Raw genomic sequence first — 15,539 nt, forward strand, 5'->3', positions numbered from 1 at the left:
AACATAACGTTATTGATGATGGCTTTTGGGTTACTTGAAATAGATTACAAACCTAATTAGAGCTTAAATTTAATTTAATTGAAAAGTAAGAAAATAGGTGAATCAGTTAATAAATCAATTAATTTTATCAAAAAAAGTGTTTTTTTTTCAACAAAATTTACGATCTTCACTTAGTTTTTGAGCATGCGTTGTCATGTTGTGAAGGAGTCTCTTTGATAAAGTTGAACGATTTTCAAGTTGAAGGTTTCTGAATCTTCATTTTAAATCAGTTGACTCTTTAGTTTTAACAGTTAACGATTAAAGTTTAACAAAATTTAATATTAACTTATAATTTTGACTGAATGAAAACTAATGAAATGTGGAAATTATCAAAAAAGATTTCAGTTCATCTTAAATTGTGGTCTTATAAACATGTCAACATCAATATATAATCTATTACATGTTAACATTTAGTGTCACCAATTGTTTGCCTTCCATCAATAAGTCTTCAATTTTCAATTTGTTGGTTTAATCTAAATCAATCTATGCTTGTTAAGTTACGTTAAGTTAAGGATTATAAACCTAATATTCACCATCACCGACAATAATAACCAATAATTCGGATACAATTTGGATACAAATAGGAATTAATTCGTTTTATATTCGGTAAGAAATTCTTTGTTAAAATCTGTAAGAAAATCATTGTCTGGTCTCTTCTTCTGATCTTGATCTTGTTGCTTTTGTGGGAAACAAAAGCAGACTAGACTTGATATTATTTTTATTATTATAATTAATTTCAATTTACCACTACCATTCACTTTCATTAATTCAATTAACATGCACCTAATGTTTCAAATTAAGGTTAATTTTTGAATCCTCATTTTATTTGGATGTCCAGATTTATGTAGATTTGTTTATAAAATACATAATCGTTTGTTTCTTTTGAAGTTTTAGATGTAAATTGTGTTCTTAATCTAGATTGTAAGCTATATTTAGTGGTCAATGGTCATTATGTGATGAGTTGAGATGTTAATAGTGATTTTTTGATTATCTATTCAACACACAACTTCACACCAATTCAATTTGCTCAAGGCAATAATCATTTTTTTGTACCTCTAATCATGAAAACTATCCTGATGATTGCATTTCTTATATTTTTGAAATAATCAATTCATAATTCGTAAAGTTAATTGTTTGAGTGTTGAAGATTATTATACAGGCAATGATTAGGTTAATAATAACTATAATTGAAGAGAAAAACGAGAAGAAATTAAAGTTAAAACAAAAATCTTTCATTCGATGATTTACTTAAACATGATCAACTTTCCGTCTCTTCTTACCCTTTACCTTTTTAATATTAGGTTTAGTCTGTTAACAAATCATGATTCCTATTAACCTGGCAATTAATTCTCTGATATATTTTCACAATTAAATCCATTTAGGTTAACCTTTAACGTGTGTTCCAATTTAGACAAGACAAAGTAAAATTATTTTCAAATTTTCACCAAAGGAAACATTCAATTATCAAAGATGAACTCCAACACTGGTTATTGTATGCTTTTGGGCATAAGTTTACTATTAACTCCAGGTAAATATAATTTTAACTTAATGACAATGGTAATTTACTCTGTTTAATCAACAAAAATTGAGAGCCTGAAATTGACAGATTTTCAAGTAATATTAAGAATTACTTGCCAACATTGAGCTTATATCTCACGGTGCCACGAGCAAGTAAAAAACAGCAACAACAAATGAAAATACATTTTGTAATAATCATGAAAATACAAGATCATTAACAGTAACACTAACAACACCCAATGTTTCATAATAAAAAAATGTCCTCTATTTTGAAAATATCACCACAATTTGATAATCTCACTCAGATTCAATTCAATCAGATTTAATGACTTTAACATCCGAATCGCCTTATTACTCTTACCAACTTTACCTATTATTCAAATGTACCCAACTCAATTCACAGGTTCAGGTTTTGCAATAATTGCTAAATGGTAACAAAACTGTAAAAAATAAGCATTTCCATCATGAAATACTTTTATTTAGGAACAGATGAGGTAATTTTTCACTCTTTTGTTGTTGTTGCTGTAATTGCTTGTGTATTAATGGTTATCTTTCAAGTGTTTTTAATTGTAATGTGCTACAATAATAGGTATTACCATTTGCATTATGTTGTGTTTATTTTTGGGTTCTTTGGATTTACTTAACCTTTTCTGGTTAAGCTCAGAAATTTAAAAAAATTTCATTAAATCTTCGTTTTCTTTATAACTAAATCAGAAGTACATAGTGATGATTGGCCAAAAGATCGTCGGTTTAAAAACTCTCGTCGAGCTTCAGATGATTTTGAGCTGTACCGAAGTCAACATAACCATCATAATCACCGAGGACATCACCATCAACATCATAAGTTATATTCCGAGGGTTATACAAATTTGGATACTTCAAATAAAACGTTTATACCAGGGGAAGAGTTTCTTGTCACCAAAAGTGCTCATTCAAGTGGTTTACCAACACATTTACCTTTGAAGGTTTCTCATTCTAGTGATCAAAGTAAATTAAGTGTAAAAAATATTTCATTAACGCCATCAACTTTACCAACTCCATCAAGATTAGTGAATTCGGGTGAACTTAACCATTTGCTAAGTAATGACGAGGCACAGAAAAGGACATCTTCAGATGCAAGTTATGAAGAGGATGAACGTCGCATTTCATTTGCAAGCCGAGTAACCTCAAATGTGCACAAAGGACCATCTTATGAATCGTTTTCATCGCCCTCATCAATCTCATCTGGATCTTTATCGATTGGTCAAGGGTCTAAAAAAGGGTCAATTTCAGGTTACACTTTTAATGGATCCAAGAGTGGTTCAAGTAATAGTGTTAAACAACATATGAAACCAGCAATAACCAAAATCAGCTTATCACTTGGAGTTGGCAATGGCGGCAATAGTAAAAATAAAAATACTAACGATAATAATAATGATAATAATAATGCAAATACTGATGAAGGTCTCGGTGTTGGAAGTATTACCTTCACTAATAGTGGACAATCAAGTGACTTTTTCAGTAATCATAATTCAAATGGTAAAAAGAGTACAATCATTGGCGATGGACAATCAAATGAGGTTAAAGTAAATTCACTTGCTGCTGGGTCAACAGGTGATTCAGATGATTTGTATGGATCATCATCGGATAAACCTAATAAGGCTAGCATAATGTCTTCAGCATTAAATGTTATTGGCGGTAATGATGATAATACTCAACTGGCTCACTCAATTTTACTGGTTCAAAGGCCTAAAAATCGACCTAAACCTGGTAATGTTTATTATTGGGATAATACAATGTTTACTGATAATTCAGAATCAAGTGCATCAAATAGTGATTCTTTACCAGCAAGTGTACCTTCAACAACAACAACAACGACAACAACCACAACCACATCAACTACAACTGTTGATCCACTGTCTATTATATCATCATCAAGTGAAACTCTTTACAGCAATCATCGACCAGCAATTAAAGCAAATAAAACCCGACCTTGGCTCAGACCAACCAGTACTGTTAAACGTAAAAAACCTTCAAATGTTTCTCTGGTAACAAGTGCAAGTTCACCCGATTTATCAATGATGCCTCGAACCACGGGTCAACCATTTCCATTTTTTGACGATGAAGTTCCCATTTTAATGAGCAATAACCATCGAAAGTTTCCTTATACCTTAACCACTCGCAACAAATTATCATCAGATTATGCCAGTTATTGGACAACACCATCGACCACAGCATTGTACAATGACTATTCAATGTTTCAAAAATTACCAACCAAATTGCCACCCAATCGTCGTAGATCAACGACAACCACTACAACCCCCAGTCCTGCTATGATAATGGGCAATAAACCACCTCTCAAAGTGACTCATGTAATTGCTTCAAAAAACAAGGAACCCGATGAGGTTAAATCAAGCATTTTAACGGTTCTTGATCCACACGGTGGTTCAGCTCATTTACCACCAAATACTTCGATTGTTCATCGAAATGTTTTGGTACCTTACAGACCAGGTCGACCCAAACCATCTCCAGCATCAACAACTCAATATCCAATCTATCCAATATTGGCTGGTATCACAAATTGGCCCATTCAAAACAACTATTCAAATAATATCAATAATAACAACAATTTAAATGATATGACAGTGAGCTGGCAATGGGATGATGCTGATACTTATTCAGGTACTACAGTTGCTCCATTCACTGCTGGAAATGATCCGACTAGTAAAAGCCCCATTGAATTTTTGGACCCAATACCGGTTTCATCGATAAACCGGCCAACAATAGCAATAATTGGTTCCAGGCCAGGGGGCTTTGGATCTTTTAGACCAACTCCGACAACCATAATAACATCATCTCCATCTGTATCCTCATCATCATCCTCATCTCTAGGTTCAATTCCTACCCCAGCACAATCTTTTATACTCTCCGATGTCCAATCACAACAACACCAGCAACAACAACACTTTTCTCACTCAACTCCTTCAACCACTCAGCATGTAATCTCAGTCACTCCAATTGGTTCCAATACTGGTCATGTAATATCATCATCACCTAATACTTCTACTGGTCAAAAACAACAACACATTTTTGGTGAAGTTATTCACTCTCCAAGGCCTCCATCAGGTACATCAGCAAGCCATCAATCAGATGTCAACCTTTCATCTTCCGCAGCCGCGGCTGCAGCTTCTACCTCAAGTAGCTTGAGTACCAGTGGAAGTAGCCAATCTTTCATCGTAACAACAACCACAACAACCGAATCATCTAGACCATCAGGAGATAGTTATGTCCACGCTATATATGCACCACCAATGCCTTCACGTCCAGTTCAACCTCTATCAGCATCCTCAGTAACCAATCCAAGCACCCTTCTTGCATTATTTGGAGTTGACTCCTTTTCAGGACTCTTCACCCAATTAACTGTTTTCAAAGCTCTCCTATTTACTGCATTGGTTATCCTTTTACCCCCATTAACAGTGGCAGCCGCTTTCTCAAGTCTTGCTGGTTGAGGGTAAACCCAATATCCAAAGCTAAACAAGCAAGGTGAACATAAAGAAAAGAAAGAGAAAGAAAGAAAATGAAAAGAAAAGAAAAAAAATATAAATGGAAAACATTCATAGTCACACTTATTATAGTGAAAAAAATTGACAACATTAACAAGTATTACTGTTAACAACAAGAAGAGGAGCAAAAAAAAGAAATGTTGGACAATGTTCAGTGTTTCAACTGTCAAGTCAATTGAACCCACCTAACTAAATCATAATCATCATATACGACATACCACCGAATTGAATTGTAAAGAGACAAGATGATGGTGAAGGTAAACTTGATTCTGTCATTGGAGTAGCACAAAGCAAATGGAGGACAAAGAGTAATGGTTTAGCTAAATTAAGTAGCAAAGTAATACGAAAACGTGATCTCGAGACTCCAAATTATTTATTTATTTCATCTTCTGTACTGGATTTATTGTCATCTCCAGTTATTATCATCATAATCATCATCATCGTTATCACTATCAAAATTCACCATCAGAGCGATTTTATCAACATTTTATATAAAATTTGGATGTAAGACTCACTTTTTTATATTGGATTTACAATATAACCAAAACCCCACAAAACGCACGTTATTTTGTGCGTCCATTTCTTACCTTAAAGTATATTAATTGGAAACGCTCAACACTTGTTCTAGATCATTATTTAATCAATATAGCTCAATATATTGTTTGGTAGGTCATTTAAATATTATATATTTTGTTTCACAGAACTGTTCCTTCAATTTGAAAAGTTTATTTTTCGCATTTCTCAAGTGTTAATCATTTATGCTATTACAATTGATTGTAATTTGTTTTCTCAATATAAATAGTAGCTAAATCAATTGTTAATTTATTTCCATGGTTTTATATCTAAATTTTGTCATTTGTCTTTTATTTATTATCAATGTTATTACCAAAAAATTATGAATTGTTATCAACTATATTATGTTGAGTAAATGTATTTGGCAATTGAAATAACGAATTGAAATTAAATGAAATTGGATATTAAAAAGTCTTCTGAAATTTTAAACCAAAATGAATGAAAAATGAAATGATTAAGATGATGGAAATGATATTAGAGAAGAAGATTAAATGGTCAAAATAAAGAATCAGAATTGATAAATTCAGTTGTTTTGATGGAAAAGATTTAAGATGTTTTGTCACCAAATAATCTGATTTTAAGAAAAAAAGATGTACAGATAATACTTCAACAGTTGATCAACCCAAGAGCAGAAACTGATTTTAAAATTGTTTTTTTGTTCTCCATCATCTTAATCATTGATACCATTTCCTGGTCCAACATGTCATGTTCAAGATGCTCAGGAACAACAAAAAAAGTGCTTAACACACTGCACTTAATATATTCCGTTTTTTTTCTTGTTCATCTCACTGTTGTTGACAAATTACTTGGAGAAAAAGTTGATCAGAAAAAAAAGATTCAAGTTGAAACGTTGATTATTTAGACCAGAACCGAAATTAACTGATTGGACCAATGGACAGAAGACATGGATGGACTAATCGGTTCTCTTGACCAAAACAGTTTGGTTATCCTTGAATCTTTAAAATGTCATTTTTTCCGTCTTTCAATGTTAGTCAAGATTGAGCATCATGCATTTGCTTTTGTAAATACAATACAAAATATTATATTCCCAGTGATTAACTGTAACAGAAAGCAAACTATGTTTCTTTTTCAACTGATTGTCCACCAAAAGGTTCCTCATTAATGACCAAAACTTGTTCCTCCTTTGTTACTTTGTTTTTCCTTTTATTTTCACTGTCTAATTATAGCCGAGGTTGGTAATGGTAGAAACATAATAGTTTAGTTGAGACAATAATTAATATTATTTAGCAATGGCACAGTTAATATACAACTTTAAAGCCGCTAAGTGAATCATTTTCATCGCCATTTTCATCATTTGACTCATTTTGATTCATTTTAGCTTGCTTTATTAACTAAATGACCAGATGCATGAGTAGTTTGCTGAAAGGAAAGAGAAAGAAAAAGAAAAAAGTTGATGTTAATTCAGTTCAATAGATTTTGTTTTACTTGTTACAGGTTAATTTTCACTTACCTTAGTCAGCTTTAAGATGGTAAACGTTGTCTATTTACTTGGATCAACCTAAACTAATCATGACCTTTTGGTTGATTAGTTTCAATGGCTAAATCTGTTTATTTGGCAAATTTACGAGAAAAGTCATTTTTAGCTTGTAAGTTTTTTCCTGTCCAGCATTGACTTGACCTTAAATTAGGAACCAGAATTGAATAAATTATATCAATTGATTATGGATGGTTTTATTAATTGCTGAAAAATTAAGGGAGTTTTCAAACAAGCGATGAGAAAATTACTTGCATATAAACAATAATGTCAAGCTAGCTACAGAATCAGACTTTTCAGATTTTTCAGAGCAAAATGTGCGATAACAGAAAGCCTTTAGTTTGCTGAGCTTTACAATCAACTCTTATTTCGGACTGTGTAGGTAATTGTTTGATTCAGCTAGGATAAGGTGAAAATTTATTTACATTTTAGAGTATTTAATTCCTAATAGTAAATCACATTTCTTTGAAAGTATATTACACGTTGTCCTGAATTTGTTTCCAAGTGAAGGTGAATAATTAAGTGACTTTGATTCTGGGTAAGATTAGGCCTCTTAATCATGGTTGTTCCTGAAATCAGGGCAAACAGAATAGCTTTAAGTTTTATATTTCTTGATGGGGCAACACTTCCAAAATTGTTCCTATTGTTCCAGTGAAAGAGAAATCTTGGTGATGATGAGAATTTTCTCCCCCCTGTTCCATCCAAACCGATCAAATTCAATTTTTGCAACACCAGCTTGTCAAAAATGTACCTGTTAATGAAAAAGAGTAGGATGAGTATGTGTTTAACTGAGCACAATGAAGCTTTACTTTTTTTTGTCAAGGAAAGGGGAGAAAGATTGGGTTAGCAATTAAGTTTATCTCAATTAGCATTCAACTTGAATTAACATAACAAGTTTACTCTAATTAGCAGTTGGAGGATGCTAGAGGACACACAAAAAAACAACAATAACAAGATGGAATGAAGAATGAAGAAACAAAAAGAAACAAGCAAAACAAATCAACAGTCAGACAAAAATGAAACAGAAAAACATTTCCATTTGAAGCTTACCTTTTTTTACCTTTTTAAAATATTATTTTTATTACTGTTATTATTGTTGTTATGATTATTATCATTCTAGAAAAACAACAACAATAACAATATCTTTTGTTTCTATCTTTGTTGAAGTTTATGTAGTTAGCTCTTATTAAATGAGGATGAGCATAATGTTGAGCAAGAACTGTAATTAAGTGGTTCAGTAAAAACAAACGTAAACAACTGCATCCAAAACCCATTCAACTCTCACCACATCTTTGTTATTCTTGACACGGATTTTCCTTCAATTGCGTTTTTCACACCATTTTCAAGAGGTCATTTTAGCCTTGATACATTAAATTGACCGACTAGCTTTATTGATTAACATCCCAAGATTGTGGTAACACGATATCAGTGAAAATAAGATAAGAAATGATTATGGAAACGATGATGAAAATTGGCGTGAGTTACGATAGTTAGACGATTGTCTTCTCGGCGATGATTTTTGGTACAAACGCTTTTCAGCTTGACATTTCTTTTCTCTTTGTCTTTTTATATCAGCAAATATTGACGCTTCTTGAGACTTTCATGATACGTCAAACGTGATAAATTATTATTAAAGGTGAGAATCGTCTGGGATTTTTATGACCGTCAACTAAAACAAACTTTATGCTGATCCAAGATTTACTAATTGTAACTGTGATTATGGTAATTATCCAGTTATACAAGCTGGAAGAAGCTTTTTTGGTTAGCATATCGCCACTAAATTACCGAGAAGGTTGATTCTTGGTAAGAGAAAGGTGGATGAAAATGAGTCCGTTATGAAGTCGCTATGGAAAGTGGTTGATGAAAGATAATGTACTTCAGAGTTGATTAAGATTTAACCTTCTGAAAAAAATCAGAATCATCACCAGGAGAGTTCTGCATTTTTCCAAGTTTTTGAACTTCACGATGTAAATCTGGTAATCCGGTCTTCACGTTGCATTAGGATTATTCAATGTGTGAAAATTGTGAATAAATTCAACAGCTCAGCAAATTGAGTTTCCCACCAATTTCCATAACTTTACGCTATCATAGCATCTTAATCGTTTAATCAAGACGTTTAACAAAGCACCACTGGGTTAGTTAATTTCAAATGAATTAATCTACGCTCTTGATTCTTTATCATCCAAAGTGGAAAGACAAAACCAAGTTTACTTTTTTTCTGGCAAGTTGGATAAAACATGATGATACCTGAGAAATAAAAGAGAAGCAAATTAATCTTTATGGTTAATATTATCACATTTTTATTGAGAACAATAGGTTACCCGGTTAAACAGTTGGTAGCTATTTAAAAGTACATTTAAAAGCATCTTTTTATTAAAAAATCAGTGAAAGGGCTAAGAGCAAAATAATGATGGATACTAACGCGAAGCTAAAAAACATTTACCTAAAACAATGAGTGTCAATTAACTAACGAGGACAAATATCATGACAAAATAATCAGTTTCCGTTTTCGGTACAAATAGAGGATGAAAAATAAATGTCAACATGACAGGCTTGAACTTTAATCACAAATCTCATCAATAATAACCTTTAACTAGATCTACTGCAAAACAGTGACGTCTGAGCGTGTGTATACAGTCACGATTGAGATAATGCACCGTACTGTAGATAGCTTATTTTCACTCTTCTTTGGGCAGCGTAATTCATAATTTTCAATCCTCCTCAATAGATCAAATTTAACCTTAAATGTTGCTTTAAGTTGATTTCACGAGTTTTTCGATTAATATTTCACGAAAGAAAATTGAATTATGTCAATTTTAATCAAAGAAATCGAATCTAAATTTGACGAAATTCAAAAGACGAAATAAAATCTCCTTAATAGGGATCATTGAAAAAAGAGGGCATTATCTCGATGGTAACTGTAGTTTGTCCAATATGCATGATAGTAAAAAATTAAAGATTTGAAAAATAGACTAAAAGGAAAGTTCACGAACTGTTCATTGACAATTCATGGGTAGCTAGCGGTAGATTTGACCTTCTCAAAGACCAATACAAGGAAATCAGCTGTCCGCTTTTCGATAGCGGCATTTGGATGCATCTAAAAACAAAGACTCGTAAAAACATACAAATTTTTCTGGATATAAACGATGCCAAGATCAAAAAGTGCACAGAATTCAATTTATTGGTCTTTGAGAAGTTCGAATGTACAGATAGCTGCCAATGAATTTTCGATATTGATTGAGTGCTAACTCCTTATATTCAAATACAGCCGGAGTCGGCCAAACAGGTCTAGGGGCTAACAGGATCAATTGGGACTGGCTTTTTTACACTACATACTTCACTTTTTTTAACACTTTTTCTCATCATTGTAAAAGTAGATTTTCCATCACTAAGTTATCGTTCTTTCACCATATTGTCCACCACCCATTCTAACACGTCAACCACATCCACGAAATCAAACATCATCACTTTTGCAAGAGACTTTTCTCAACAAAATTGCCCACCAAATTGTCCAACACTTTAATCCAACACATTTTCAAACAATTTTTCATAAGATGCACCAAACTGTTGACCACTTTTACTTCATCTGACACATCTACTTTCAATCGCCATCATATCTAAAAGTGGTCAAAAATTCGGTATGATTTGGGGATGGATAATCTTATAAAAAAGTGTTTGAAAATCTACTGGATGAAAGTGGACAATTTTGTTACGAAAAGTCTCTTTAAAGTGATGATGTTTGATTTTGTAGATGTGATGAATGTGTTAGATCAGACGGTGGACAATATGGGAGACAATACAGTGAAAAAACGGTGAAAAAAGTGGTAAAAAAGCCGATCCCGTTGATTTAATCAATCGGTGCACTGAAATGTGCTGCCATCTGTTGTTTGTACATATGCTGCCATCTATCGGGAGAAAAATTTATGAAAATTTGGGAGTGGGCCAATGTTGACCAAAAACTATACAGCAAAGCCGCGGCAGGCTATAAGTCTAAATTCAAGATTTTCAGAAAATCTTGATTATAAAAATTGAGTTATCGCGTCAGAAAAATTTCTGATTTCACCTTATAGTCTTCGCTTCGCTCAGACAATTAGTTTGCTTTTAAACAAAAATTATCCTTCTCATTTGATCCTTGATCATACTTTTTTCTTCTCAATTTTCGTAAACTTATTTTAATCACTCATCAAACTGTTGACAGTTCCAACGATAAGATTGAAACAAAAATGTACAAGTATGTAAGTTATCTTATTTACAGCATCTGAAAGTAATGTGAACTTCCTAATTCTTTCTAACCGTGAGTAAACTGACTCAATTGACTGACAAAAGCAAAAAGTAGAAAAAAAGAATCCATGAGATATATTTATGATTTTTATCAATTCCAAATCAACACTAACAATGATTGATCAGTAAAATTTTAAAAGAAAAAGAAGGGTTGACAAAAAAGGTAACTCATACTTACATTACAATGAGATTCTCAACCATTTTCACCAACGATTGGCATTCTTAGCGCGTTTGATTTAATTTTCTCTTTTTTTTGTTTCACTGACTTGCCAATTAATCAACCAAGAGAAGAGAAATATAGCTAATTCACCGATAATAACCCCTGTCATAGGGAATGGTTTGCAGAAAGACAAATTGATGATCCATACGTGCTTGCTTAATGGCCGTTTTCAAACTTATAGTCCTACCACTGTCAAACAGAAACTGGTCTACCAAGGTGTAAATCATTTAAACAAACCTACAGCAGTTAACGAAATAAATCAATAAATTAACAGAATAGAATAATAATTGAGAAAAATAGTCAAGGTAAATTATTGTTTTCAATCTTACCTCTAGAAGTGTTTATATGTTCAACACAAGAGTTGACAAAATCCAAAGCCAAAGAAACCTTGTGACTTTAAAATTAGTATACAACTGATTTAATAGCAGCAAAACTAAACATTGAAATGAATAGACGTCTGATAGTTGATTCAATCTGGTAAATCAGACGTGAAATCTGTTAGCTTTTATAAAAGAGAGACTCTATTTAAATAAAAGAATCGATTTTTTGGTAACGGACAAAAATTGTTAGATAAAGATACTGATAACGATATAATCTTTATCAAAAAGTATTATTTTACTCTTTGATCTTTATAACAAGGGATCTGATATTTTGTCTACTCAAGTATCAAAATGAACTTTTGCATCAGCTTTGTTTACAATTTTCAAAGATTTCTAGTTTTTCCAATTTCCAATTTCCAAATTTGTTTTAATTTAAACAAAATTTATTTGATCTTGTTCTGTGCTATGTTGATAAATTATGCTAATTTTTAAAGGTTTGTCTACAAAGATGTGTGGTCGATGATTACATCATTTATCCATGAATCGGATTCTCTCAAAAGAAATTGATGACATTTTTCCAATCATCGCCATCTTTTACCTAACCTTCCCATCCAAGTGAAAACAGCTATAAGTGGAATTAAATTGAATTGATATGTTTTAGACGCTCAGAAATAATTGTGTCACAGATAAATTGTTATCATTTTGTTCTTCTCCGCCTGAAAAGTATCTCTAATTCCAATACTTGGTATTCGGCCAGGAATCTAACGAAAAGACAAGTAAGAAGATTGTCATCATCATCTTTATTATGGCGAAATAGTTAACAACAATAGCAATCATTGATTGAGCTCATCTAAAGAAAGCTAAAATTTTTAGCTAAAACTGTTATCCTCAAAAAAAGAGGGAAAAGTACACAAAACAAAGGTATTTTATTTTTTTGTTTTTCCTCATGATCTAGATAAATAGGCCTAATCAAACTTGTTCTGATTCCAATGAGGTACAAACTACCCCAACTTACCTCATCTTTTCTCTTTTTTTCACCATTCCAACATTGTTTAACTGATTCCTTTTTCTTTTTTATTTATTTATTTCAGAATTCTTTACTCATCTCTCTTTCTTTCTATAAAATTCAGGGTCATCAATGATGAGTTGCAGAAGAGAAAAAGAAAGAGAAAGAAAAGGAGAAAAGTTTACAAAAAAACTCATCTTTTTCGCCCTCCCCTTATGGCCTGTAATACTGTTCTGAAAACACGGATTTTCAAATAATAATCATCATAATAACTGAAAATGATGAACCCGATGATTATACTGGACACACGCTACACAGAAAACAAACAAGCAAACAAACAAAAAATCTGATGAAATCCAGCAATGCAGCTCGTCCCCTTAAGAAAAGAGTATCTAACCATTAGTGCATCAAAACACTTTTCAAGTACTTCTTTCATTGAGCTCTTTCGGTTCTCGCTACAGTTAACATGGTTAATTCATAATTTGTTGGCCAATGAATTATTCACTTGCATTGTTTTCTCAAGTTAGCATTTCATTACTAAGAGTAGTATGCATTATCAATACCTTGTTTTGATTGTCCATTGAGCAGCTTCATATATGAGCACACTGGATTTTATTGTGTACCTCAAATATCAGGTAATCTCAACTGTTACAATTTATTCAAAATTTTCATTGATCTAACGATTTCTTTCATTTCTCTCTTTTCCTAAACTCAAATTTAAGATGTTTGTGGTTGGTACAATATTGAACTTACATTTGATGATCCCAATTGATTACAGAACCTCTATTCTAATAATGCAGTCTTGAACATCGTGATAAATATCATCTTTTTATCCGATCGCAATGATGTGATGAGCTTAAACTTTGCATGGTGCCAATGAATTAATTATGAATATTCATAACGTCAAAAAGTGAGAAAAAATGACCTTTACCTTTTTCGTTATGTCGAACGACAATACTAAATACTCGAGAAAATATATCTAGAGATAAAATAGAATCTACTTCCCATTAAAAATTCCAATCACTTCAAGGATCTAAACTACCTTTTTAGCTTTTTAATTAATTTTTTTGTAACTTGTAACATTCACTTCTCTGTCTCCATATGAGTATATTAGCGTCTTCCTCGAGTTTATATTTCATTCTCATCTCTAATCATCTCAAATTCAAGCTAAAAATCAGCTGTAATTATTTAACTTACATTGACAATTAACCAAGATGAGCTTCTTCACAAATTGAAAATTTTTATAAACATTTAATAGCAAAGGTGAAAAATATATATCCTTATACATTCAAGCTAACAGAAAAAATGAATAAATAATAAATATATGAAAGTAAAATTTTCAACCTTATTCAATACAATCCACTTAACAGGTAGATCTAATTACCACTTTAAACAACACAAATAATGAAAATAAAGAATATATTATAATAGGATGAGCATTAAAGTTGTTAAGTTTAGGCATTTTTTAACTTTTAACCTTACTAGTAGCTTCATCATTTGTTAATACAGTGTCATTGCTAGAGACTTCAAGACTATCAAGCTTAGTTGATTGATTCGAGATCAAGACCATTGGTATTTGAGTTGAATTTGACGGAAACCATGTTATTTGCGAGTCTTTTGGGTCAACTTTTTGAGTACGGTTGGTAGCACTTTCAATAGCAGAAGGTAAAAACCGTGAAAATAGTCCACTTCCACCAAACAATGAAGATCCACTATTACTGTTACCAGCTGCAGCACCACCTCGTCCAGTGGCTACTGGTGACTCTTCAACTTCAACCACAACTGCTCCATTTGGTCGGACATAACGGCGCCTAACAACAAGAGACTTACGGGTTGAGGATGAGGATGAAGTTGATGATGAAGATGAGCCATATCGATTAAACAATGGGACTCCTGGTAAACTTGGTACTGGTAATGCTGGCGAAACAGGCTCGTCATCTAAATAATCTGGTTCACAGGAGCAACATTCATTACATGGACAGCAACCAGAAGGATTGAGGATTCCAAATGGTTTATTAAAAATGGCTTGTTTTTGGTAGGGACGAGAACGAGCTGAGCCTAATGCACTCGACGATTGCTGAGACAGTTTAATTGATGGTGATGATCCTCTAATCAGTGTTAATTGAAAGTAGAAGTATGTTGAAATTGTTATGAAAAATAACTGGTTAAAACAAATTGTTGGTGTAATCGACATTCTCAGAATTTGATGATTATAAGTAACAGATGAAAACAACGAAAACAAATGTGGATAATTGAATGGTTTGAATTAGCAGTTAAGTTAAAAAGCAAAGGATCTTTTAATTTATCAATGTTCTCATATCCAAGTGAAAGTTGGAAATGAAACTTTAATTGATTATGACTCCAGTGATATAATTTTATTTTACAAGAGAAACAATTAAATCAGTTTTGACTCCTTTTTGCAAAGGAAAGGCTCTTGTTTTATTGTTGACGGAATCAAATTTAAATACTCAATTGTTTGTCCTTAATTTGTTTTTTGTTTCTACAATAGAGTCTTTTGTTAACCTTTTAGTGTAAAAACTTTAAA

At 32.2% G+C, this 15,539-nt stretch overlaps 1 protein-coding gene and 1 long non-coding RNA gene across 3 annotated transcripts; one reads left to right on the forward strand and one right to left on the reverse strand.

Moving 5' to 3' along the window:
* Positions 1–234: 234 nt before the first annotated feature.
* Positions 235–6,083, forward strand: LOC107366884 (uncharacterized). Of its 2 annotated transcripts, none has more exons than XM_015934527.3 (3): positions 235–645; positions 1,422–1,567; positions 2,272–6,083. In XM_015934527.3, the coding sequence occupies exons 2-3, from the start codon at positions 1,510–1,512 to the stop codon at positions 5,043–5,045; spliced, it is 2,832 nt and encodes a 943-aa protein (XP_015790013.2). In that variant the 5' UTR covers positions 235–645; positions 1,422–1,509; the 3' UTR covers positions 5,046–6,083. The 2 variants fall into 2 exon arrangements, with proteins under 2 accessions (XP_015790013.2, XP_089124909.1); XM_089268783.1 differs by having other exon boundaries at positions 508–645; positions 2,275–6,083.
* On the reverse strand, positions 5,934–12,158 carry LOC107367132 (uncharacterized). The gene is made up of 6 exons (XR_016199600.1): positions 11,998–12,158; positions 11,627–11,905; positions 8,218–9,414; positions 7,593–7,918; positions 7,144–7,311; positions 5,934–7,052 (listed from the first exon to the last, which is right to left on the reverse strand). It is a non-coding gene; the product is annotated as an uncharacterized LOC107367132 (long non-coding RNA).
* Positions 12,159–15,539: the final 3,381 nt, after the last annotated feature.

This window comes from Tetranychus urticae, chromosome 3 (genome assembly GCF_039701765.1).
Source record: "Tetranychus urticae isolate SD_2017Ah chromosome 3, NJAU_TeUrti_SD_1.0, whole genome shotgun sequence".
NCBI lineage: Eukaryota > Metazoa > Arthropoda > Arachnida > Trombidiformes > Tetranychidae > Tetranychus > Tetranychus urticae.

Excerpts from the sequence above, each read along its gene's own strand:
- LOC107366884 (XM_015934527.3), top strand. The coding sequence starts at position 1,510 with ATGAACTCCAACACTGGTTATTGTATGCTTTTGGGCATAAGTTTACTA. Across the intron at positions 1,568-2,271 it reads AAGTTTACTATTAACTCCAG|AAGTACATAGTGATGATTGG; the intron begins GTAAATATAATT and ends TAACTAAATCAG.